The 25464-nt window shown below is 34.6% G+C and overlaps 1 protein-coding gene across 1 annotated transcript in view; it reads left to right on the top strand.

The window, feature by feature from the left end:
• The window catches only part of LOC138711803 (uncharacterized), a 342343-nt gene that overhangs the window by 206939 nt on the left and 109940 nt on the right, over positions 1–25464 (top strand). The window contains exons 3-5 of the mRNA XM_069843046.1: positions 10089–10189; positions 13207–13371; positions 17993–24493. Of these exons, the coding sequence (XP_069699147.1) occupies positions 10106–10189; positions 13207–13371; positions 17993–18451 (708 nt within the window). The 5' untranslated portion in view covers positions 10089–10105 and the 3' untranslated portion in view covers positions 18452–24493. The remainder of the gene's footprint in view (positions 1–10088; positions 10190–13206; positions 13372–17992; positions 24494–25464) is intronic.

Raw genomic sequence — 25464 nt, 5'->3', positions numbered from 1 at the left:
GGCCGAAGACAGTTGTTTATACCTCACTGAACTTTTATCTACTTTGGCAACTGTTATATATGTATAAACAATCAAGTAACCTATTTGAAACTTCATATCTACCTTTCAGTGCATAATAATCCGTTCCCCAGTCTTTATTTAATTAGTAGGCCCTTATTAAAAGTCTAGGAATTTCCTTTTCATATGTTTGAGATCAAGTGTGTACTCTCAAGTAAAAATATATATTATGTTTCCTAGAAATGCAAATTTATTTGAGAATTGTGTTTTTCTATTTATGTAGCCATAGGTACTATCATATAACAGAACCAGAACATTTTGATAACAAAGATACTGTTCCGTTTTGTCTTTTGGTCTCGTTGAAACATTTATAATGTTATTTATTTCAATGATGTACTGTATGTTATTCAAAGTTAACGAAATCTTTCCTCGCCGCACATGTGCAATTTTCCCGATCTACATAGTTGGACAAAAATTAAATTTCGACTTGTTTAGTTATGCATAGGTGAATATGAATTCGTGTTCTTTGACATTGAAATAATGTTGTGACTAATAGCTTTTACTGATTTATCAGCGGCAAACTATATTTAGAAGGGTATAAACTTTGAGTTCTTCCTAACACTTCTAGCTCCTATTCAGTCGTAGAGAGAGAGGCTTACTATGTGGGTGAAAAAGAGCCAATTGCTAGCGATTTATTGTGTTGTGAAACATGGAATTTTTTTATATAGGTACGTTCTTACTAATGTAACTTCAATTACAAGCTTATAAAGTATTCTCCTTCTTACAGTAGGGTTTAAATATTACAATTGAAAAACTTATGTTTTTAAAGTACTGCAAATATAATGTGATTTCTAGTACAGCCGGTCAGTTCCGGTTACAACAATTCTTTCACCATTTAATATAGCATCGTTTAGAGTGTTGAATCCTTATTTTAAAGTTTGCGCGTTCTTGCGCATTTATCAGTAATTAATTTTTTTTCAGTGGTGGGGCATACGGTAACCGTTCCATGTTTGGTATACAGCAGAAAAGAATCATTGACTAAAGAAGTTTTTAATCACTGTGAGAGTGTTTTAGACCTACAAAATAATTCACATGATATGAACTATCAATTTAAAAATACATTGGACACATTTGTATCTAACCTTAACAAACGCACTATGAATCAGAACGTAAATCATTAGCTGGACAAAATTAATAACAGCTTCTCTACAGTCTAATGGATTGTTATGAAACTTTGTACATGCCTTACAGGTGGCACATATGATTTGTGTACAAACTCTGATTGCGTTTGCACAAGAAAAACTACCCCTTTATAGCGGGTGCATTTAGACAGAATTAATAACTTCTCTCCTATGTAAAATATTTTTATGAAACATTGTACGGAAGTTACAGGTAGCATATTTTTTTTTTGTGCACAAACTATATTGACGGTTCCGTAAGTGGAACTACTCCTTTTAGGGATGCATTTAAACAAAATTAATAAATTCTCTCCTATCTAACAGATTTTTATGAAATTTTATACCGAAGTTTCAGATGGAATATATTTTTTTGTCTACAAAGTCTAATTATGTTTACAAGAGGAACTACCTCTCTATAGTGGTGCATTTAGACAAGATTAACAACTTCTCTCATATATAATATATTATTATGCAACTTTGTACAACTACTAGGCCTACAGGTAGCATATAGATGTATCAGAATTTGTACACAAAAAGTAACGTAGGCCTATATGCTACCTATAACTCCTGTACAAAGTTTCACAAAATCTGTTATGTAGGAGAGAAGTTAATCTTGTGTAAATGTAAATGGGTTTTTCCTCTTGTGCAACAGTAAATATAGTTTGTATACAAAAAAATATATCCTACCTGTAACTTCCGTACAATTTTTCATAAAAATCTGTTAGATAGGAGAGAAGTTACTATTTTTGTCTAAAACCATCCCGTATAAAGGGGAAGTTCTTATTACACAATCGTAGTCAGAGTTTGTACACAAATAATATGTGCTATCTATAAGGTCTATAGAAAGTTTCATAACAATCCGTTGGAATGCAGAGAAGTTATGAATTTTGTTCAGCTAGATTTGCGTTATTGAACACTGTGCGCCGATGAAATGCTATTTCGAGAATGATGAGTGAGACTCGAAGCGCACGAGAATGACGAGACGAGACTCGAAAGACAAATGCAACGAACACAGTGAGCGAGAGCGACAATTAGTTTTGTTCATCTCTACTGTTTATGTATGAATGCTAATAATATTTCTAGCAATCAATTACGCAGGTAATATATTTAACATTTATCTTTTGGATTCAGATTAAAAACAACATAAATCACGCTAAATTTTATTTGACTTTCGTATTTATACAATAGAAACTCCTTTCGATAAAAGTGACGCAAACTAGCTTTACTTTTGTCACTTGAAGGTAATGCTTGCTAAGGGTTGAAGTGATGCGTTTGTGTTTATATTGTGAGACAGTGCAGTACAAGATGGGGTAGCAGAAGAAATTCAGCTCTAACCTAAAGAAGGTAATTATAAATCTTGCTCTTAAAGGGCACTCGTTTAGACAAATTGGTGCAATGATTTATAAGCCACATACCGCGGTGCATTATTGTAAAGAAGTTTACAAATGAAAGTTCAGTAAAAAATTTACTAAGAAATTTCAAGAAAAGAAAGCTTAATGATAGAGAAGAACGCTTTATAGAAAATAAGATAAACGAAGATCCTCGAGTTAATATAACACAGATTCAAAATTGGCTGAAAATGTAACTAGGAAACACATGTCTCATCAGACAATACGCCGTGCGCTTTGGAAGCATGGGTATCATGGAAGAATACACCGAAAAAGTTATGTCAGTAAAGAAAACCGACTAAAAAAGACTTCAGTTTGCAAAAGAGCATGTGAACCGGGAACAAGATTTCTGGGACAAGGTCAACTGGTTGGACGAGAAAAAAAAATATCCCTATGTTTCTGACGGAGTTCAAAGAGATTGGAGAAAGAATAATTCGGCCAACGAAAATATTAACACTTCCCACTGTTAAACACGGTGGTGGGTCCATAATGATTTGGGGCTGTATGTCGGCTAATGGCGTTTGAACCATTGATTTCATAGATGTAATTTTGAATAAAGAGAGCTGAAAAATAATGTAAAGCAGAGTGCCGAAAGAATGGATAAGCCACCGGGTTGTACGTTCCAGCAAAATAATTACCCTAAGCATACAGCTCAAATCAACAAGGACTGGCTTATTTGGAATAATCCAAAACAGTTGAAAACACCCGCCCAATCAGCAGACCTTAATCCAATAGGGCCATTCTGAAAAGGAGGATCAGGAAAGGGAAAAGAGAGTTGTGGCAGACGAATGGGAGAAAATTTCTCCTGAGACATGCAGAAAACTTGTTCAATCAATGCTTAGAAGATGTCAAGCTGTAATTAAAGCAAAAGGATACTCAAATACAGGCAGAATCAATAGGCAGGTTTTTGGTTTGATACGGAAACAACTCATTCCACACTTTCTCTAGCGGTTTATGACCTGAACAAAGAGACCTTTCTGTCGCTCCGTTCGAATGTTAGTTATTGACAACTTGTCTGTAATACTACTGTGCTACAGTTTGTTCATAAATACAATATATCTCATAATAAATAGTATTTTTAAACAGCTACTAATCATCCGAGTACTGTAATCGCTAACATGTCTCAATCGGGCCCTGATATCAGAAGCCTTACTAAAGGTGTTGTTTATCAACTTCACTGTTTCTTGAAAGAACTGTGAGGACATTAAAAATGTCCTATCATCAATGCAGACAGTCACTTTCAAAGGCCAGTGGCGCTTCCTTACGATCGGTCAAGAGAATTTATGTAAAAGGAAGACGAATAGCAGTAAAACAATGATCCTATGGATCCTAATTTTACATATATTTATTTAAAGAATACACGAACAGATGTAGATAATATGGAATTTTATATTTCAATTAATAATATTTTTTTTAGATATTATAACATTTTATTTTATGTTATATTAAGTTGTTTATTTAAGACATTAACAATGGGAAATTGTTTCATTATTTAGATTCTTGAAGACCATTATTAAGTTAATTTAATTTTTTTAGAAATTGTTCACGGAATAAGGTAAATTTCTTAATTTATATGCTAATTATATCTCTGTCAAATGGAGTATTATATTGTAGCCTACTACATGTTATTCACTGCTAAATTTTTAGGAGCTCCAGTGTTGGTTATAATTAGGTAAAATATATTACGTTTGGGAATAAAATATTATTAAGATCATAAAAATAAATATAATTTAATAACTTGTCAATAATACATTGACGGCCGGGTAGCTCAGTTGGTAGAGCAGCTGGCTACGGACTGGAAGGTCCGGGGTTCGATCCCAGGTGGTGACAGGATTTTTTCTCGTTGGCAAACTTTCAGAACGGCCCCGAGGTTCACTCAGCCTCCTATAAAATTAAGTACCGGGTCCTTCCCGGGGGAAAAGGCGGTCAGAGCGTGGTGCCGACCACACCATCTCATTCTAGTGCCGAGGTCATGGAAAGCATGGGGCTCTACCTCCATGCCCCCCTTCATGGCATGTTACGGGGCTACCTTTACCTTTACCAATAATACATTAACTTGAGTATATATAACTGTGGGCTGACGACTATTTTATCGACTTTTTTCGTTGAATACATACTATTTCAACACTTCTTCTATTGAATTGTTGATGGACTTCAATAATACAGACGCATAAACAAGACTGAATGAAACTCGCCACATAGAATCAGAATAGTGCTGAGTGCCCAAAATTTGTGTTATACTTATTATGTTATTTATTTTATTAAGCTAAGCCATTCGTAAGTGTGCTTTCATTACGAAACTCGTTCATGTTATAATAATATACATATTCCACAATCATTAAACATACATTAATATTTTATACTTTAATGTTTAATTTTATCGCGATTTATAAAGTTGGTAAGTATACTGCTTAAACATTATTTAGTATTTACTACTTCAACACAACATTCTGAAAATACATAAATACAAAGTATTTGTGTAATGCTAAATATTTGATTTATATTAGATTTACATTACACTTTATTACATTTGTGAAATGACTTAACTTGCAAAATATTATAATGATAATATCGAGTAAAGAACGCAGGCCCTATTTGTAATTACTACAAATCACGTTATTATTTTATTTATTTTCTAAGTTTTCCTGTAGTGAAAAAGTATCAATGGAGTTATTTGGGACAGGACCATACACCAAGCAAGTTCTGAGGGGTGTAGGAGTCGGGGTATAGAAGTAGGGGTTCGCCAGACCAGCCGATTTCTTCTGCCCCTAGATACCACAGTCTAGTATATACAGTCACGAAGCTCAATACGTAGGGAATATGCATCCATAGATAGTTGCTAACACTAGGATCACTACTATCGCCTCATCACAGACAATGCGAATTAGTACCGGCACAGTCTATTGTTCCTAGTACCCTCAACAACTCAAGCTTCGTGACTGTATAGGCCTATACTAGACTATGCTAATACTTTATTTTTCATTGTCATCACATTATTTATATTTGTTGTTTATTTCAAGTGTACAAAATAAGAAAGTTATATAAAAAAGGCCTATATTTATGTTAATTAATTTTATTCAGTTATATTGTTATATAGCAAGTGTTTTTTATTTAATAATGTTTGTTATATATTATGTAATGATGACAGAAAAAATAGAAATTAAAGTAATAGTGAATAAGATGTGTACACAAATACAATTTTTATATAAAAATTCTGTGTACAAATAAGATTGTTATTCATGTAGTATATTAAAAGTACTATCAACGTTATCAAATCCCACACATTAAACGCTATGTGTGACGGATATGTTTGCAGCATTGTTATTAACAGTACTAATAACTTTGAAATAGAACATTTCCTTGCGCAGATTTGCTTTAAAGAAATTTTTTCAGAATCATATTTGAATAAACTACAGAAAATTAGGCAGCACCGCCAGTTCTTGTATGGTACGTCTGATAGTAAATAAATATTTGTATAAGAATGCAATATAATGAACTTTTCCGATAAGTGTTTCTTTAAGCTTACACGTGAAGGATGAATATCCAAGCATAACAACAATAGGACGTATAGTATGCCATTTTGTAAATGTTTTACAGAAGATATTCTTTAATGCACTTTTTATTACACCGATCCTTATTTTTTATTTAATATTATCACAAATTTATATTTAAAAAGTTAAAGTGAGTGTTGTTTGTTATTAAAATACTTCTGTGTGTTATGCTTGTGATAAAACTAATAGGATATGACAAAAAGAGCGAATGTCGGGAAACTTCACCAGAAACTCATTAAGGTAAGATTACTGTAAATATTATTAGTAATAATGAAGAAATAATTCCATTGAAGAATAGACCTTTTATCTAACATTTTGTTGCATATACAAAAGCAATCCTTTTTTAAAATATTATTATGTATTGGTCGACCATTTAAAATCTACTCGTACTTTCACAGTACGTATAGATACATTTTTCATGGGAAATTATTTTGCACACGTATTATAATCTAGAAGAAAATTCGTAAGTGTGCATTTACTCTCATTCCATATTTTTAAGTTCAGACTTACTGAAAGGTAGTAGTTTTATTCTGTTCAACGCTAATGGGAGAAAAATCTTGACTTATCTTTTAGTGTTAATTGATAGTCCTACATTTCTATTTCATCCGCTAATTAAGGTTCTTAATCCATATGCCTATTCCATATATATATATATATATATATATATATATATATATATATATATATATATATATACACGAAACAGCTCCCTAAATTAATTTAGTTAAGTTCGATTGGATTTGGTTAGTTGGGTTAGTTAAGTTTGGGTTACGAAGGGTTAGTTTAGTTGAGATTATAGCAATCTATGGAATACTATTAAAGGTATTCCAAGGATTGTTTAATATAGATATTACTCCTATGTTTACAGGGTAAAGTTCAATAGAATATCTGTTATAAATGTATATTTGTTATGCTTGCCGATGATAGTTAGGTCCATACCTACGTTTATAATTTGTATCTGTGAATTATAATGAAGTACTAACACGGTGGCAGGAAAACAGAATGACTATATACACAGGGTGTCCCATTTATCTTGTGCACCTATTATAACTTTTTTGTTTGGATAGGTATTGGAATTTTTGTTTTTAAGCGAGGGGCTAACATGAGTATGGAGATTTGGTGCATGTAACTACATTATGGTACAAGATACACGTGACGTCATCAATTTTTCAAATAGCACTGCATACTTTAATCATGTTACATTGATTACACACATTAAGACGAGTTCAAAAATGTATCACAATGCCACCTTCCTAATCAGTAACAACAAAACGAAACAAAAACGTACATGCAATGTGATAATGTTATGCTTTGAGAGTCACAGAAGATGTTCCAAATGGTGACCATTCACATTAATACACATTCGAAGGGGTTCCCCGAAAGACCGTATGACTGTCCGGCATGTTGCTGGCTGAATGGACACACAAGCCTGTCGAACGCGTTACTGCATGTCGTCTGGTGTTGTCAGAATGTTCTGGTACACACTGTTCTTTACAGTTCCCCACGGGAAGAACCCGAGTGGCGACAGGTCCGGAGAACGTGCAGGTCACTACGTGGATTGTGGCGTCGACAGTTGTTGTGGTTTGTTTACATATTAAGACAGCTAACACACGACGTGTACGGACGTCAGTTGTTTTTCGTTTTATGTAAGTTAATGCACAAGATGAATGGGACACCACAACAAACTGCACATTCCGATGGCATTCATTTTGCATTTTATTGTTGTTATTGATTGGGAAGGTGACATTGTGATATTTTTGAACTCGTCTTAATGTGTGTAATAAATGTAACATTATTAAAGTATGTAGTGCTATTTGAAAAACTGATGGCGTCACGTGTATCTTGTACCATAATGTAGTTACATGCACCAAATCTCTACAATCATGTTAGCCTCTCGTTCTAACATAACTCTAAAAAACAAAAATTCCAATACCTATTCAAACAAAAAAGTTATAATAAATGCACAAGATAAATGGGATACCCCATGTATGTATATGTGCCAAAAAAAGGCACAAAATTAGAAATACTCTATTTTCGGAAATATGTAACATTAATTTATAATGAATACACTATTGGAAAGAGTAAACTTTAAAGATGACCAGGATTTTTTTTTACTAGGCAATGTTTTTTGAGGCTCAATTAAAATCTTATGGAGGTCAATACACAATCATGCGAAAAATGTGGTTTTTGAAGACAGTTAATTACTTCAAAATGCAGAAACTGAATTTGGTAAAAATTAATAATAATTGAGGGTTTTGCCGGAAGAAAGGCGAATAGACCTCTACGCCCTTCTTCGGGAAAACGGTTTAAAATGTAGTGAATAATTCGCTAATTATAGTAGCGAAATTTTGTTTTGATTGTACTGTACATACCTGCAGGACAGGGCTGCGTGCGTGCGTGCGCGATTTAGTCAGTCAGTCTACAAGTAGAGCTAGTGCTGAGCGTTACCGCATATTGTACTGTGTGTGTTTCCTCTTGGTAGAGACTTGCTTTTTATGTTCATTATTGTCCTTGCTTTAAGAGTAAACAAACTTATGAAACTCATAGATTCAGACGGAAATATTTTATGTTCTATAAAGAGATTTGTTACAATATTCAGGTTTTTGGGCTTATTGTTATCAGGATTATACAAAGAATACATTTTATTTATTTATGTTCACAGAAAATGGAGATTTTCTTTTTCTGTTATATTCAGAGATTTTGCTTTGCGTACTGAATGTCTACTCAGTATACCTGAAATAATGTAAATTACTTTAGAAGTAGATAATAAATGTCATAAAATGTATCTTTGTTTCAATTCCGTGTGAAATTTAAATCTGAAATCTACATTAAATCCCCTAAGCAAATCATTATATATATAAAGGGCGTATAGACCGAAGATTTATATGGTACAAATATAAGGAAATTTAATAATATAAATTGCCTAAATGCTACAAAACATTTATACTCGCTAAAATTTTTAATTCAATGTATAATTTTGTTCACTATCTGTATAACATTTTATTCAGGTGCGTTTTAAAATATTAGATTGCCTGTATCTCAATTCACCACATTGACGTATACGCCCTTTTTCCGGCAAACCCCTCAATTAATGATCTTTCAAATAATCAAAATTAAAAATGATGCTCTATTTGACCGTCATTTGCCTGCACAACTATTTGTAGGCGTCTTCTCCATTGTCCAATAACAATGGATATCTGTCTTTGATCAAGCCGGTCCCAACATTCAAGAAGGCGTTGTCTTAAATGTTCAATATTACGAATTCTTGTTTTGTAGTAAACTGATTTTTGTAGTTGACTCCATACAGAATAGTCCATAGGATTACAATCTCGTTTGAAACTCCAGCGGAAACCATCAGAGAATCTCAGAAATGCTATCTTTGACGCTGTAATCTCTCAGGAGGAATACCATGTCTGTATCTTGCTAATCACTCGTTGTACACTTGAAACAGACCATTCTCGTTGAGCGTAGTTCCTTACAATTTGAAGGGCAGATAAATTATCATATTGGTGCAAATGTTTAATGAAAATCTTGTCCTCGTTAAACGACCCATTATTCACAAAATGAGAACTCAAAACGGAAAGAAATAAATGATGATAGCACAACAAACGGCTTGGACTGCTGAACTCGTAAGACCATAATGCTTAGTTTGGCATAAACGATCGATTTTGAATGCCTTACAAAAGATAAAAAATAATGCTTAATAAATTGTAAAAAATTGAACATTACTGTACTTTCCCGGTCTACAAGGACTGTGAAATTTTCCTTTGAAATAACTTTTACGTGAAATCAATAGCTACTGGAATATAACCATTTAAATTTTGTGCCTTTCTTTTTACCCACTGTGTATTAGGCCTCTTTATTTATCTGTTACAAATTGCACCTAAATTCAGCACGTTTTCGACTCAGTTGTATAGGGTGGAAGGGATGTTCTAGCCGTGTAACAAGCACATTTTTATATCCTTTTTTTTAAGGGCCATGAAGCTGTATCATGCAAATAGATGTCAACCAACAAAAACAGAAAAGCGATCGCTACCGTGCCCATACTTTGGGAATACTGAGACTCTTACAAATGGTGAGTAGATGCGTAAGTGATTGAAGTTACATGTAGTTTAGAGAAAGGAAAGAAACCCAAATTTTTACAAAATTGAGTATAGCCTACCTGAACTAAGATTATTTTGTGTAGCAATTGCATGAGTGCAGTTTCATCTTATTGAAATTATGGTAATAAGATGAAACCGCGAGTGCAATTTAATAAGATTATTCAAGGAATAAAGTTAAATAACTTGCAAAATCAAATTACAATATTTACGTAAATGATAGACTAATACCCTAGTCAACAAGGTTTAGTTTAACAAATTTACGAACCTCTTGCACCCACCCAGCAAATTACAAATTCTGAGAAAAAACTTTAACACGTGACAGGAAACTAATATTTGTAGCTGTCCCTTTACTATATTTGCAGTAATAGGAGTTGTATTTATTATACATATTCCGAATATTGCCCCATTGTGTCTTCAATAGGAAACTATTTTTAGAATACCAATAAAGGAGAGCATTAAAGGAAGGACAGATTTTAATTTTATAAGCAATTAGTTTATATTCCCACCCATGGGGGAGGGGCTAAAGAGGCTCAAATAAAAAAGGGGGATTGGAAGTGAGAGAAAAAAACGCTTTTTAATGCCTTGACGTGTCTGTCAAACAAATGCATCAACTATTTTAAAATCTTCATTGAACATCATCGATCACCATCTCTATTCATTTTTATAATATATTACTGTATATTAATTATTTGTCAATAAATTCTTATCTACCACATCTTGTTGCAAATCATTAATTTTTTTAAATTTTATTATGCATATTTCTAACGTTAATTTACATTTTATTTTTTGGTTAATTTGAATTGATTAGGATGCCGATATTTTAAATCCGAGATTAGGACGGCTATCAATGTGATGATACTACTTATTGTAGAAAGTTTGTGATCTTTGAAACATATTTTACTTTTAAATAGTGTGTATGTGAATAGGTTTTTACAACATACTTTTTAACCTTCCTGCTACCAAGAGGGATAATAGGATTACCCCACTGATGATTTCTCAATATTATTTTCATTTTTCTCCATATTTACTTTTTAAATTCCATGTATTTGTCCGTTATATGTCTATTAACATTTAAAAAAAGGAATAACTTAAACAATTAATCTACTTTAATAAGTAATTCGCGTTATTTATGTGGGGTGATCTTGTTATCCTCCTTGATAGGCTGTGTCATGAAAATTCCAGGATATAAAACTCAATTTACAGCTTAATTTTCTACATTTTTCAGCTTGTTTGCTTCCAAATTATTTTATTTTCCGTTATTCATATCATTATTATATTATCATAAGTATCATGGCCTTTGCTGCCATTTTTCACTTTTAATTCTTTGTGTTAGGCTATAGATTCTAAAAGTGATTTTTTAGGAATAATTATTAGGCTAGTAGAACCTTTTTCCGAGATATTCATTGTAGTATAGGTGGTGTACATATATTTGAATTTCAGCAAAAAACTACAATTTATTTTCTTAGAAGTCACCGGTGTAGCTCAGTCGGCTGAGACGCTTGCCTGTCGATCCGGAGTTGCGCTCGGACGTGGGTTCGATTCCCGCTTGGGCTGATTACTTGGTTGGGTTTCTTCCGAGGTTTTTCCCAACCTTAAGGCGAATGTCAGGTAATCTATGACGAATCCTAGGACTCATTTCGTCAAATACCATCTCGTTATCACTAATACCATCGACGTTAAATAACCGACGAGTTGATACAGCGTCGTTAAATAATCAACTAAAAAATTCTTAGATTTATATTTTTTATTTATTTACCGGTACCTTTAGAATTTTTAACGAATTTATAAGAATTTTCTTTTATTATAAACAAATGTCTTGGAGGTGTTCATGGTTGTATATAGTGTATTTGAATATTTAAATTTCAACAAATACGGTGACCGAAATGATTTACAATTTCCTTTATAATACTGCGACTTTAATTGCGTGTAGCTATGTTTTCCATCCTGTCAAAATTATAAGATAGGCTAGTGTTGAGGGATTTTCCTTGAAGTGGAAGGTAGGCCTACGCACGTTTAACTTTTCTGGTAGGCTATGATTTTTCATAGTGTCACCAATAGCATATTAGAAGTTTATTAATTTTGGTACACATTTTTTACAAAATGGAACGGGATGTTTCAATCATCCTGTATTTTTGAAACGTGGAATGTTATCTTATGTTTTTTTTTACATTTTGTATAGGTCCAATAATATATGCATTGTTAATATCCCAAGTGTTTAACAAAGATTGGTAAAATGATTTTAATGGAGGTAATTGTATTAAATCCCTTGGTAATAGTAAGTTGCAAAAAACCTTGGTAGCAGGAGGGTAAAGCTCGAACTTTCGATAAGTTCGAAGTTCTGTAACTTTTATTCGGAGCTTGTCTGGTAGCTCCAAACATTCTAACTGTCCACACTACACGTATACAGCTTCAGTGTTGCTCTATGACACTAATTATAAATAGCCTCTCCCCAAACCATAGTTCTGAGTGCGCCCAAATAATTTATAGTAATTTCAAGCAAACTAAATATCATTGATAATCCATTTTGAATCTTGCGTACACTACTTTTAACACTTGAATATAAGTAATTGATTAACTAGCGGACTTACTCGTTTTTTGTTGACTTGTAGAGTTGTCTTGATAATCCATTTTGAATCTTGGGTACACTACTTCGAAAAAAAAAAACAGCTGTAAGCCGCACAGACTTACATAATTAACACGAGTAAGTCCGCTAGTTAATCAATTACTTAAATATCATTGTTGATCATTGGCGATATTCATGCTGTAGCTATCAGTAATTGAACACTTACATCTATAAAAGATAGTAAAATTCTCAGTTTTCGCATTATAAAAATAAAAAAGTATAGATTGTATCACAATATACAAAATTGTACCAAAAAATCAACTTATGTACAGTACAAACCATTTGAAATTACACTGAATCCGTGCAATTGTACCAAAATTGGCAACACTGCTACCAGAGTTGTGTATTAGCTTGTTCTCGTTACAGTTGCTGTGCCTGGCGTGCACAGTGGTACACGTGTTATCGTACGCCGGACAACCCAACCCCTTCCCACACGTGACGCTGTTCTGCGGCAGCTTCTGTGGCTCCTTTCTTTTGTGCACGGCCATGTTCTTTGCCTACACCACTGGAGTAGAAGTTCCCTTTCTCGTGGTGCGTATCTTACATCAGTCTTTCTTACATTATTTTCTTCCTCTTTTTCTTAGTACTTTATTGCATTCTTTCTTCCATCCCTTGTTTCTTTTTCTATCATTTCTTTAGCTCTCCTCCCCTAGAGTTTTCCAGTTCCTTGCTTTTATTGTTCTATTAACATAATTTTCATCAGTTATCGCCTCCTTTAATTTATATGTTCTTTCATTCGTGCCTTTATTTACCGTAACCCTTTCTTGTTATTTCCTTAGTGTGGAGTTTTTCCTTCAGTAATTCATATGTTTTTGTTATTTCTTTGTTACATTCTTTCTTCCTACTCTTATTGCTTCTGCCTTCTTTTTCTGTTTTAATCATCTTCCCTTATGAATCTTTCATACAGCCTTCATTTCCTTCTTAATTTATTATTTTATTAACATAATATGCATCTCTTGTTGCTTTTATTCTTTTAAAATTCTTTTATTTCTTGCCTTTATTTAACTAAATATGTCCCACTTGTTCTTTCTTTATTTTAGAGTTTTCCCTTAAATATTTTTTCTCCTCTTAGCTTACGTTTTTCTCGCTTCTTATTCCACTCTTTACTCAATCTTTTCCTCCCTCTTTTCTAAACCACTCCTTCCTTCTTCAGTAAAGTTCTTGTCTCTTTCTATATCCTTTCTTCTGCTTATCTTTCTTTACTGTTTTATTCCTTTCGTTCTTTCTTCGCCCTTTTCCTAATTATTTTCTTATTAATAGGATTCTTCAACGGTTGCCGAGATTCTGGGCAACTGTTACATGGAGTTCTATGTTATCATACTCATGAAGCATGGAACGTAACACTCAGTTCAATGTATTACCACAGTCTAGTATATACAGTCGCGAAGCTCAATACGTAGTAAATATGCAAACATTAGATAGTTGCTCACCACTAAGATCGCTAATATCGCCTCATTACAGACAATGCAAAATAGTACCGTCACAGTCTATTATTTCTAGCACCCTCAAAACTCAAGCTTCGTGACTGTATATAGTAGACTGTGGTATTACAACGTCATCAGCTAGGCTTCGAGACTTCGGACCCAATAGAGCAGTTCAGTGGAAAATCCGCATAACGGCGTACTAAGTATAGTGATAAAGTGTACAGTGGGTGGAGATACTGTAGAATGAATGCCAACAAATACGCAAAGGAAAACGCTCTGGATTTGAAGGTTCTGGCGAATAATTTGATTTTCATACAAACCTATTTTCAAACTGTGTCTGAAACTATTACACGGTTAGAAAAGTCAGAGCAAGAGATGCCGGAAGCCCTCAAATCAGTCGAGGAAATGACACAGAGAATTAATGATACACTGAGTAGTACACCGGTTATGGACATGTAAAACAGAAGTGGAAATCAATTCTATGTAAAAATAACGGATATGGAACATTGTGTAACATAAACAGATTGATTATTTTTTTCTGTTAATGATTTAATTGGAATATACAAGAAATAGTTTACAGCATTAAATTATATGAATATAATAGAGAAGAATAAAAATAGTATTAATCATCTTAAAGGTATTAATAGCAAATTAAATGACAGAGTCACCCGAGAATAAAGGACTGTCTCTTAGAGACTGCAATGATCTCAAGTTTTTTTTTTCTTTTTGCTGCTATCACGTCATTGCGACGTAGAGCGCAGCTTTTCACAGTGCAAACTTTGTTTAGCAATTAACCGAAAAAGATTTACGTTTGAGACACTGAGAATGTATCTTGTAGTACATTGCAATTCGGTACTGTAACTGCACTTCCTCCATTAACACTGTGTATAATCAAACACAAATGCTTATAAATGAGAGGAGAATAAATGCTTTTCACATTATTTTTACATTGTCATTGTGTAATGTATATTTACTTTCAGAATGTACATATGTGTGTGTTTCCCCATACAACCATACTCTATTCTAAATAACAACGTTGTTACCTCAACTCATCTCTACCTTTCACTACCTGCAGCGAGTCGATAACCTATAGTACATGCACAGTAAACTTATTGTATCCGGTCCCAAGTCTCGAAGCCTGCATCACATTAAGAAAGAGTTTACTACATTCTATTCACTACATTTTAAACCCAGATGTCAACAAACACACGTGTCTTTACTTGAAAGAATATCGCTGAATGACTTCTGCGAACAACTTGATAACGCGACGATTAAAACTATAGTTTCATAATACAATATTGTTTTCGTTCAAACGCATGCCTATTTCACAGATTTTACTCCAAAATATATAGTTTCTTATTGCAGAAATGTATTAGGTATCAGGAAATGGAAATGTTTTAAAGTACATTAGTTGTAGGCGTTACTTAAGAGTATTAATAGGCAGTTACACAACACAATACAATCCTGCTTCGATGAATGTCAACTCGGACAGATCCTATCTATTCTGTGATTTCTGATACTTTTCCAAATCACTTCAGCTTGACGAGTTGCTTAGTCTATAATTCAAAACTATGATCCGCGATTAGGCATAAATGAGGCCAGTATTTGCTATCAGCTTCCAACATTTCAAAACTAGCACTAATGTTCTTTCACTTTAATAATTGAATACTTGATGTGCAACGGTCTAAGAACAAATCTTTGGTCGGCGGGAGAATGCACATAAAAAATGAATTTTTCAGGAAAGACTTTTTTTAAATGTACTCTTAACTGAATATAAGTACAATAATGAAATTGGCTTCATGTATGTTGGCTAAAGTAGGACCTTTTTCAATTTAACATACACGAAATCTTATTATTTAAAAAATTAGAAAATATACTTTACTTAGGCCTATGTGATTAGGTACAACAGAAAACTCTGACTTATGTCATTTGGTGCAACTAGTATATCTAATTGAACATTTTAATTCCCTTCCATCCTATATAATATATAGGTCTACCGTGAGTTTTTTTGGGTATAGAACACAGGAATGTAACATTGTCGTAATATACAGAGACATCATTTTATTTTTACTAACATTTTTAATATTAACTTGCCTATACCTCTGGATCAACGCCGTTTGCTACCCCCTTCCACGACTGGAGTTCGATGATACTGGCGTAATATACAAACAAATCACTTTACTAGGTATAGGAGGGAAGAAAAATAATTCATCCATTTACGTAAACTATGAAATATTGCGCTTTTGAGTTTGATCATTTTCATTAAGTTTTTGTTTAATCAAAATACAGTACAGTATTAACAATGAGCGTTTTTACTCAATTCAATCTTTTACTCACGAACTGAGCTGTCCATGTGGACGTATTCATTATGCAGTGTATATTATACTGTCTACAGCACATTAGCATACAATATAGAGAATGAAGTTAAATTGAAAAATAATCATAATATGGATATTTAAACACATTTTTAAAATGGTGGCCGTTCATTTCGATACAGGCTTCAGTTCTAATGTGCATATTATCGCACTATAGACTATTGTACCTAATCCCAATTACCAGTTTCGTTCTTCGTACTAGTAACATATGTTGAAATAATTCTGTACGTACTCTATAAACGTGTACCTTACGTACTGTAAATTTAATCTTCACTTCTACCTGATCCGAAAAGATAAAATTACTCAGACATGCTATCTACTGTCCGTCCAAGTGGTTATGCCGTAGGGTCGTAGAAAGGGAGGAAATCACGTGACAGTTAATTACTTAACTAGGCCCTTTTATTGAAGTTATTGTAAGCAGTTGTATAATATTACGTAGACGTCCCGTTCCTAACAGAAATTAATGTTCTCAGAAAAGAGCTAAGACAGCCCAGCCACTAGCTGGCGAATAAATGCTGATGGGGGGAAATCGGGATACGACGTAGGCAAATGGACGACAGTACCTGTGCGAAAATGATTCAATATTGAAAGCTTTTTCGTCACTGGAAAACGCGAACATATTTTTGGAACGTACTGTTTACTATGACCGTAAGGCTACTATGACTGTATATGAGGTCTTGGATCTATGTGGAGGACGGTTGAACTTCATTAGTAGAAGGGGTGGGAGTGAAGTACATTAAAAAACTCAGGTACAACAAAAATTGAAGTAAAAATAAAATGATGTCCCTGTACTTACAGTATATATAGGTCTAAAAACACTGAAGAAATAAGTTAATCAGTGTGCCATGTTTAGAAATTAGCAGACTTTGATAATTTGTGAAACAAGAGAACACCAGGCTTTTATACATCGGTTTCTTTTGGCACTGTCAAATTCCTATGTCCTATAGACTACTCAGAAAAATACAGGTATATATTTGTAATTTTTAGTTCTTTTTTTCCTTTCCCATTTCTAGCTGTATTTGCTTTCATTTCTCCATTGGTTTTTTTTCTTTATTTCCTTTCTGTTTATTTTTTCCTTTCATTCCTCTCTTTTTGCTTTCATTTTTGCATTTCTTATCCTTCTTTGCTATTTTTTCTTTCTTTAATTTGTCGACTTTTCTCTCTGTTTTTCTCCGTCTCTAGTTTCTTATTTTTTTATTCATTTCCATTCTTCCGTTATTTATTTATTATTTTCCTATTTATTTATATTTGTGCACTTTTTATTTATTTTGTTCCGTTACTTCTTCAATCTCTCCTTCTTTTGTTTCTTTAAGCGTTTCTTTGTTTCTGTCTATTTTCGTTCTGCTGTCGCAGGACGCGGTGTGTTCGCTGCTGAGCGGCTTGCTGTTGAGCACGTGTGGTATAGTGGCCATGGTGTTCGTGCAGACATCCGCCTATTCACAGCACAGCTCATCGCACCCGCTACACGTCGACTACACTTTCTTCCACTTCGCACGTGCGCAGTCCGTCTTGTCCACAGTCACGGCGCTCTGCTTCTGGATCGACTTCTTCCTAGTGTCCGAAATATGGCTGTACCTGCGACGACCGCCGCGGGACCCAATTCGAGCCCCGGGCATATTCATCGAACGGGATGAGGCCCCCTTCTTCCGCCTCGTCTGCCTCGACGTGTATCGGTGGCTATGCCGCTGTCATTGGAGGATGCCCCGCCGCATCTGGTGGTCTGTAGGGATGTCGGATCTGGAGTTCGACACCGAAGAGTTCGTGCGATTGTACTACGAGGAACAAACGCGTCGCAACGACAACGTAAATTGACTGTCACTATCGAGTTGTGATACTGTTCGTGCAGATCACAATAAACAAAGTTTCTATTGCACTTCAGGAGTAGTATTGATACAATTAATTGTGATTTCGTATTTCACGTTTCAAATTTTCACACCGCAGATATGGCCGGCAGCATACTGCATCGAACATTTTGTCTCCGACAGGACGGTTGTGTCTCGGACCGTCCAATGTGACGGTGATCACTAGGGCAGGATTTTTATGTGATAACAAGGTGTGAAATATGTACATATTTATGTAAGAAAAATAAGCTGAATATGTACCAAAATATGTAAATTCATGAAAATATTTAATATCAATATCTGGCAGGTATAAGTTAGATTTCATAGAGCACCCGACTTTTTTACCGCACACTTGAGACATTACTATTTTTCCATCTGTAGTGGAAGCTTCGTCCATCGCAGTCCATGATTTTATTTTTGTCGTTAGGGTTGAAGATGCAGAGGCCATTTTAGTTAGTTAAAAGTAATAGATAAACTCTCTTGCACTTTATAGAAACTGCAAGTACTAAAACTAAAGAACTGAGTGAAATGAATGACACAACAATACTGCAAGCACTGTTTCGCTTTACTGGATTAGGAAAAAATAAGAGATGTGAAACATAATGCATTTTAGCTACTCCCTGTAAGAAACAAGTACCTACTAAAACCTCAAAGTATAGGCATTTAGAAACTGTTGTTTGAAAAGTGACATTCCAGTCTTATTCAGAAGGGTAGGATTATTCCAGCCGAGAACCATACTTTCTAATAGCTCGAAAAATCCCATTTCCTTATAGGTCTACTAAATTTAAGGTAAAGAGGTCAAGCAATAACCTGAAAGTCTCATATCAGACTAGACACGGGTTTTCCCTGGAAGAATTAGGAAGAGGGTGAGTAAGGTTGCAAATTGCATGGGAACGACTTGTTAAGACGTGTGCAGAACAATTATAGTTCGAGAAAAATCATGTCGTCCTCCACCGCATGAAGGCAACGCTATTTTCTGAGTGATTTTTACAATACAAAGTAGTTGTATGAGAAAGGTTGTCTTTTGTTCAGTCATATTTTCAGTGGGCGGTATGGGGTGAGTGTGCCTCTTACTTCCTGGAACTAAGGACATTATGTTTCGTCCCGAAATGAATCCTTTCTTGGGTAGGTAAAAAGGCTTCAACTTCACCAGCAGAAGTTTTCTTTTCCCTTTCAGAGAAGTAAAAATGAATAAAACCCCTAAATATGTAGATTTATATAATACCATGCCATAATATATAATGTGGCGTAAATATGTAAAAATGTGTAGTGTCAAATTTTAATATATTAATGGTAATTACAAGATTCGCAAAGGTTTATTATTTATATACAGTTAGGTTGAAAAGAATATAATAATTTAATTACATAAAAATCCGGTCCCTAGTGATCACACGCATTGTTTATAAGCTGTACCATCCAGGGCCGTCTTAAGAGCATTATAGGCCCTCGGTAAAAGCAGTGCACTTGGCCCTACCTACATAAACGCTCGCAGGAATAAAAATTTAATGTAAATTATCTACTAGCCTATCTTCAGGGGAGGGCACGGACTGGGACTTCCTTGCATGTAGGCCGCTCGGTTAGGCTCATTATACTACCTGAGATGGAATAGTGTGCATGTCCTAAGGCAGATCGTACAGATCCTCCTGCACGCCGCTTCCGAACTCTACTGCAGTCTATATCAGCTTTTCTCAAACTTTTTTGAAGTGGGGACCACTTTTTTAAGTCAGAACAGTTCCGCGGACCACCTTACTCTTATTCCCTTGGAAAGTAAATTTATAATTTTTGTAGCAAATTTTAATACCATATACTTATATTTTAAGTTAGAATTAATTAATTAAAACTAATTTAGTTCAATTAATTTTATATTAGTATTAGCTAATTAAGTTAATATAAATAGAATAAAATTCATTATAGTTTTTTTTAAATAATTCAAGGCTATTAGAGTTTGGATAATCTTTAACTTGTTAAAAATAAATGTTGGTACTCACATTAATGAGATGAATGAGCCTGTCGATTCTTACACAGTTGTTCTAGGCTTATATTTGAATGACTAGATATTTCTTTAATGGCACTAGAATCACTGATATTAATATCGTCACACACAGCTTCTGAACTATTAGCAATGCCTAAATGAAGCGTATCATCACGTTCCTTTCTTTTCAAAGATCCGGATCGAAGCCAGTTTTTCATTATGCATAATGGACACTACTTAACAGAGACATAGGCAACTACTAGCGTGTACCACATAAGAAAGACTTAAAGTCATAAATACATGAAAAGGTTTGGTACTTTGGTCCTCTTTAATAAATTCGGGTGGTCCCTGGCTGGATTACAGGTGCAGCACCAGAAATTCAGGAAAAAGATTATTATAAACACCACGTTCATAGTGCTTTAAATCCGTCTTTTGTTGCTGAGAGTAGAGTGGCAAGTCGATAGGCGGGTAGGGTAATAAATTTCATAAAATGTTAGTAGTGGGAGAAAAAGTGAAAGCGATTGCCATGTGTAATTTCCAATCTCTGAGATGTTCAGCTTATAATGTAATATGCAATTCGTTTGAATTTTATTTTTTCTTCTGTATTTTTTGAAGGACCACAAGGGCAGACGTCGAGTACCACAGATGGTCCGCGGACCATAGTTTGAGAAACGCTGGTCTTTATGATCCCTTTATCTTTCCGCGGTCCCTCAGCCCCGGTCTCACGAGTTCCCATGAGCCCGGTGGAGAAAATAATCCAAATCCAATGCCAAAAGTTACTCAGCAATTCTGCTTTGATTGATTGAGGGAAAACCTCGCAAAAATCTCAACCAGGTAACTTGTCCCAATCAGGATTTAGATCCGGGCCCACTTGTTGTGGTGTACAAATTATCTATAAAATAAACTTATTTTTATTAGTACCTCCAACAAAATCATTGTTTTAACATTAAATAACTTGATGAACTGCAAAGATTAAAACGGTTTGGACAATACAACATGAGCTTTGAATTTGAAAAACAAAAATTTCAACATTAAAATGATACTTGGTTGATAAATCATACTCTGTTAATACAGTCGCACATTATAATTACCATAAATTATTTACTCTTGATAAAATATAAATACAAACATTTGTGAAATTTCTTTACAGAGAATCCCTTTATAATAAAATTGACTTAACTGACTTGAAGTCAATAGTCTTCAGGATGTCAGACATACCAACTTTCCACTACAAGTCGTTATTTCTCTCCTTCCACCGAGATAGCAGGAGATTTGAATGTTGAGGTGGATGATTGGAAAATTAGTGTTAAATTCTGGTCTTTGCATAGATTAGCATAGGGTCCCTGCGCCCGTGGGGCCCTCGGGCAACTGCCCACAGTGTGCATGCGTTAAGACGGCACTGACTATATCGGATATTCATTCTGCGCATGCGTGAAGACAGCTGTCTACTCACTTGATTTGCTCTATGACCAGTGTGGATTGTATCCAGTGATGTAATTATTACATGCTTATATTGTATTCATGAGTTTTTTCAATTTAACTTAGCATAGTTGTAGACGTAGATAGACTTGTGTGCATGTAAACCCCCACTTTTTAATGATACATTGAAAAAACAGCATAGGAAGGATCTATTAGATAAACTGTGGGAGAAGTTGCGAAAGAAAGTAGAACTTCAACGTGCTCATAATTTGTATGTACGTTTTGTAAGCAATGTTCGTAAATATGATTATATTACCCCATCCCTGGAAGCAATAGGTTGGCTTAAACTAGATAAGAAAAGAAATTTACATTCACTTCTCTTTCTCTTCGAAATCTTGAACTCTTCTATTCCTTCGTACCTGTCGTCTCGCTTCACTTACCTTTCTTCCCACCATAATCGGAACACACGCTCTCGTCATGAAACAATACTAACAATACCATCCCATCGCACCTCCTCATACTCATCCTCTTTCACAATAGCCCTGCCAAGACTCTGGAATTCGCTACCTGCTAGCATCAGGGATTGTCGAAATAAAATTGAATTCAAACGCAAACTTACTAGGCACTTGATCAGTACTGTAATTGATTTCTTGTAAATAGTTTCCTTAATCTATCACAGAATATTTCAATATCCAGTAATTTCATCATTATACAATTTTGTTATTCTAGGTTTAATTTGTGATTCAGTAAATATAAAATATTCTTTGTTTTTCTATGATAAATTATCTAGCTTTCATTAGTCAGGTAATCTTTTCGTACTTTGATTTTTATTGTAATTGTAATTGTAAATTTAATACTAATTGTAATTTTATTTGTAATTGTAATTGCAAATTTAATACTAATTGTAATTTTATTCTTCATATTATAGTTGGAATATCCTGGTAGAGAGGCAGAGAAGGCCTGACGGCCTTATCTCTACCAGGTCAAATAAATAAATACTAAATACTAAATACACATTTAGCCTATAATCCTAAGTAAATAAATTTTTGGTTCCGAAGACGAATCGAATAATTCTATATATGCCATGTTTTCCTTTTAATCACAAAATAATGTCATTGCTACGATTTCGTCGTTGGTTGCCATCAAGTCACAATTGAGAGTAGTAGTTCATGGGAAACCCAACTACGTTTGTCGTGGAGAAAATCTGTTGGAGACCATCTCAAACAGTCCTAGACAGATCGAAACAGTCTTGTCCGATATCAGATGGTCCGAGACGAAAGTGCCCGTCCGATACACGATGTCCGATGCAGTATGCTGCCGGCCCAAGTGTTTAAACTCTCATAAACCTAAATGGGTTTTGTGGTGAACAGCGATGATCTTGGAGAATGTTCTCCTCGATATACTTTCATTTTTCATAAGATAATTTGACCATATATCCATCATAAATACCGTACTTTATGTTACAGAACTGTTGCATCATTTTTTCCCGTCTGAAGTTATTGCAGTCTTACGAAATCCAAAAATATATTTCCAATTGTATTTCAGTCAAGACTTTGGCCCATAGATTCATCTCTCCACAAAGCACGGGAATGTGGCAAAGTTATAACGACTTGGCTAGTAATTTTTCAATGGTTGTCAAGAGTTCTTTCACTCACCGTGAATTTACTTCATTGGGCCACGAATTTTTCTAGGCATACCTATTCAGAAAGAAGCATACTATGAATCCTTATACGTGTTTCAAAATTAGTGTTCCGATTTTAATATAGTGTATAGTTTATTTTGGAAGGAATGTGTAAGCTATTGAAACGAAGTCTCAGTGGACAGCTAACAAGCAAACATTCTCATGGGGGCAGAAAAAAAAGTAATTTTTTCTTTCGCCATGTTAATAATGTCAAAATAAATGCTTATTCAAATTTTGGCCACTCGAGCGCGATTATAAGGTCCATCCCGAAAGTAAGTTTTACAGAAAGAAAACAAAATTTCGTGAAAAGATTTGTTGGAACATATATAGCAATTGTTGAGCTATTTTTCAACTTATTCCCCACCGGAATTGAGACATTTGTCATATCATGGGATCAACAGAGAGGTGCAGAGGTCGCACACTAGTTCCGATTCCAGGTGACAGACTTCTACGACACAGGGATACAAAAGTTGATCCCATGGTATGAAAAAGTCTCAATTCCGGTGGGAAATGTATTGAAAAATAGCTCAACAATTGCTATATCTGTTCCAACAAATATTTATATGATATTGTTTCCTTTCTGTAAACGGCCCCCGGAAAGCTTACTTTCTGGTCGGTCCTCGTCATTGCGCTCGAGTGGCCAAAATTTGTACAAGCACTTGCTTTGACATTATTAACATGGTGGAATAAAAAAATGAACTTTTTTATTTGCTCTCGTGAGACATTAACATTTCTAACTTATTAAACGGATGGTTATCATACGCGCATGCACTGGCTATTGTAGGAAAAATAATTTAATTGCTGGAAAATTATGTTACCGAAACCTCAGAGAACTTTTTGTGTCTTGCATTTCTCACGTCATCATTGTGTTGTGACTACAGGAAGTGGAAGCCGAGTTCATTTTTCAGCAGGATGGTGCACCACTTCACTTCCATCATAATGTGAGTACATCAACGAGCATCTTCCTCGACGGAATTGGCCGTTGCACTGCCGGGAACTAAACCTTGATAATTCGTATATTATTTTGATGTACCGAAGTACATATGATGTTTCCATGCAGATATTCTGCGTCATCGTACGAGAAAGAGTAGTGGAACGGAGAAAAATTCTCTCCGGCACCAGGATTTGAACCCGCGTTTTCAGCTCCACTAAGCCACACCGGATTCCCATCTCGGTTTCGGATCGAATCGTCTCAGTTTAAGTTCCACCTCTTGGGTTCCCTCTAGTGGCCTGCCCTCTGCACTACGTCATAGATGTCTATGAACGTAGAACAGTGTCCACATATGTGCACTCGTTATGAGTGACTGATTGGCCGGATCCGACGGAATAAGCGCCGTCTTAAATCACTTTGTGCCACGAGTGCTTCATCCTATATGACAGTTGGCACAATGTTCACACATGAGCAGAGGTGCACTCGTTATGAGTGACTAACTGGCCGGAATCTGACGGAGTAAGCACCGTTTTAAATCACTAAGTGACTATTTTTCGCATATCATATATTATTATGATGTACCGAAGTATATATGATATTTCCGTGCAGAAATTCTGCGTCATCAAATCCCGGTGCCGGAGAGAATTTTTCTCTGTTCCACTCATCCTTCATCATATGATGACGCAGAATTTCTGCACGAAAATATCATATATCAAAAAATCTGATTTTTCAGGAAATACGAAAAATTAGTGCAGTTAGACTCCAAATAGTGATTTTACTACCGGTACTAAAATTAAGACAGATAAATTGCAGTTTGACTCCAAACGAACAGTTTATCACATTCCCTGGAAAATTCTGCACTGAAACATGTCTTAAAGCCATATTTCATAATTTGCAGAAATTGGAGTTTGATTCTAGACGAATCATATAATATACACTATAATGAAACTAGCTGATGGTGTCTTATAACTACTTCATAGG

The sequence above is a fragment of the Periplaneta americana genome, chromosome 13 (assembly GCF_040183065.1).
Source record: "Periplaneta americana isolate PAMFEO1 chromosome 13, P.americana_PAMFEO1_priV1, whole genome shotgun sequence".
Taxonomy (NCBI): Eukaryota; Metazoa; Arthropoda; class Insecta; order Blattodea; family Blattidae; genus Periplaneta; species Periplaneta americana.
This window is presented reverse-complemented; position numbering and strand designations above follow the sequence as displayed.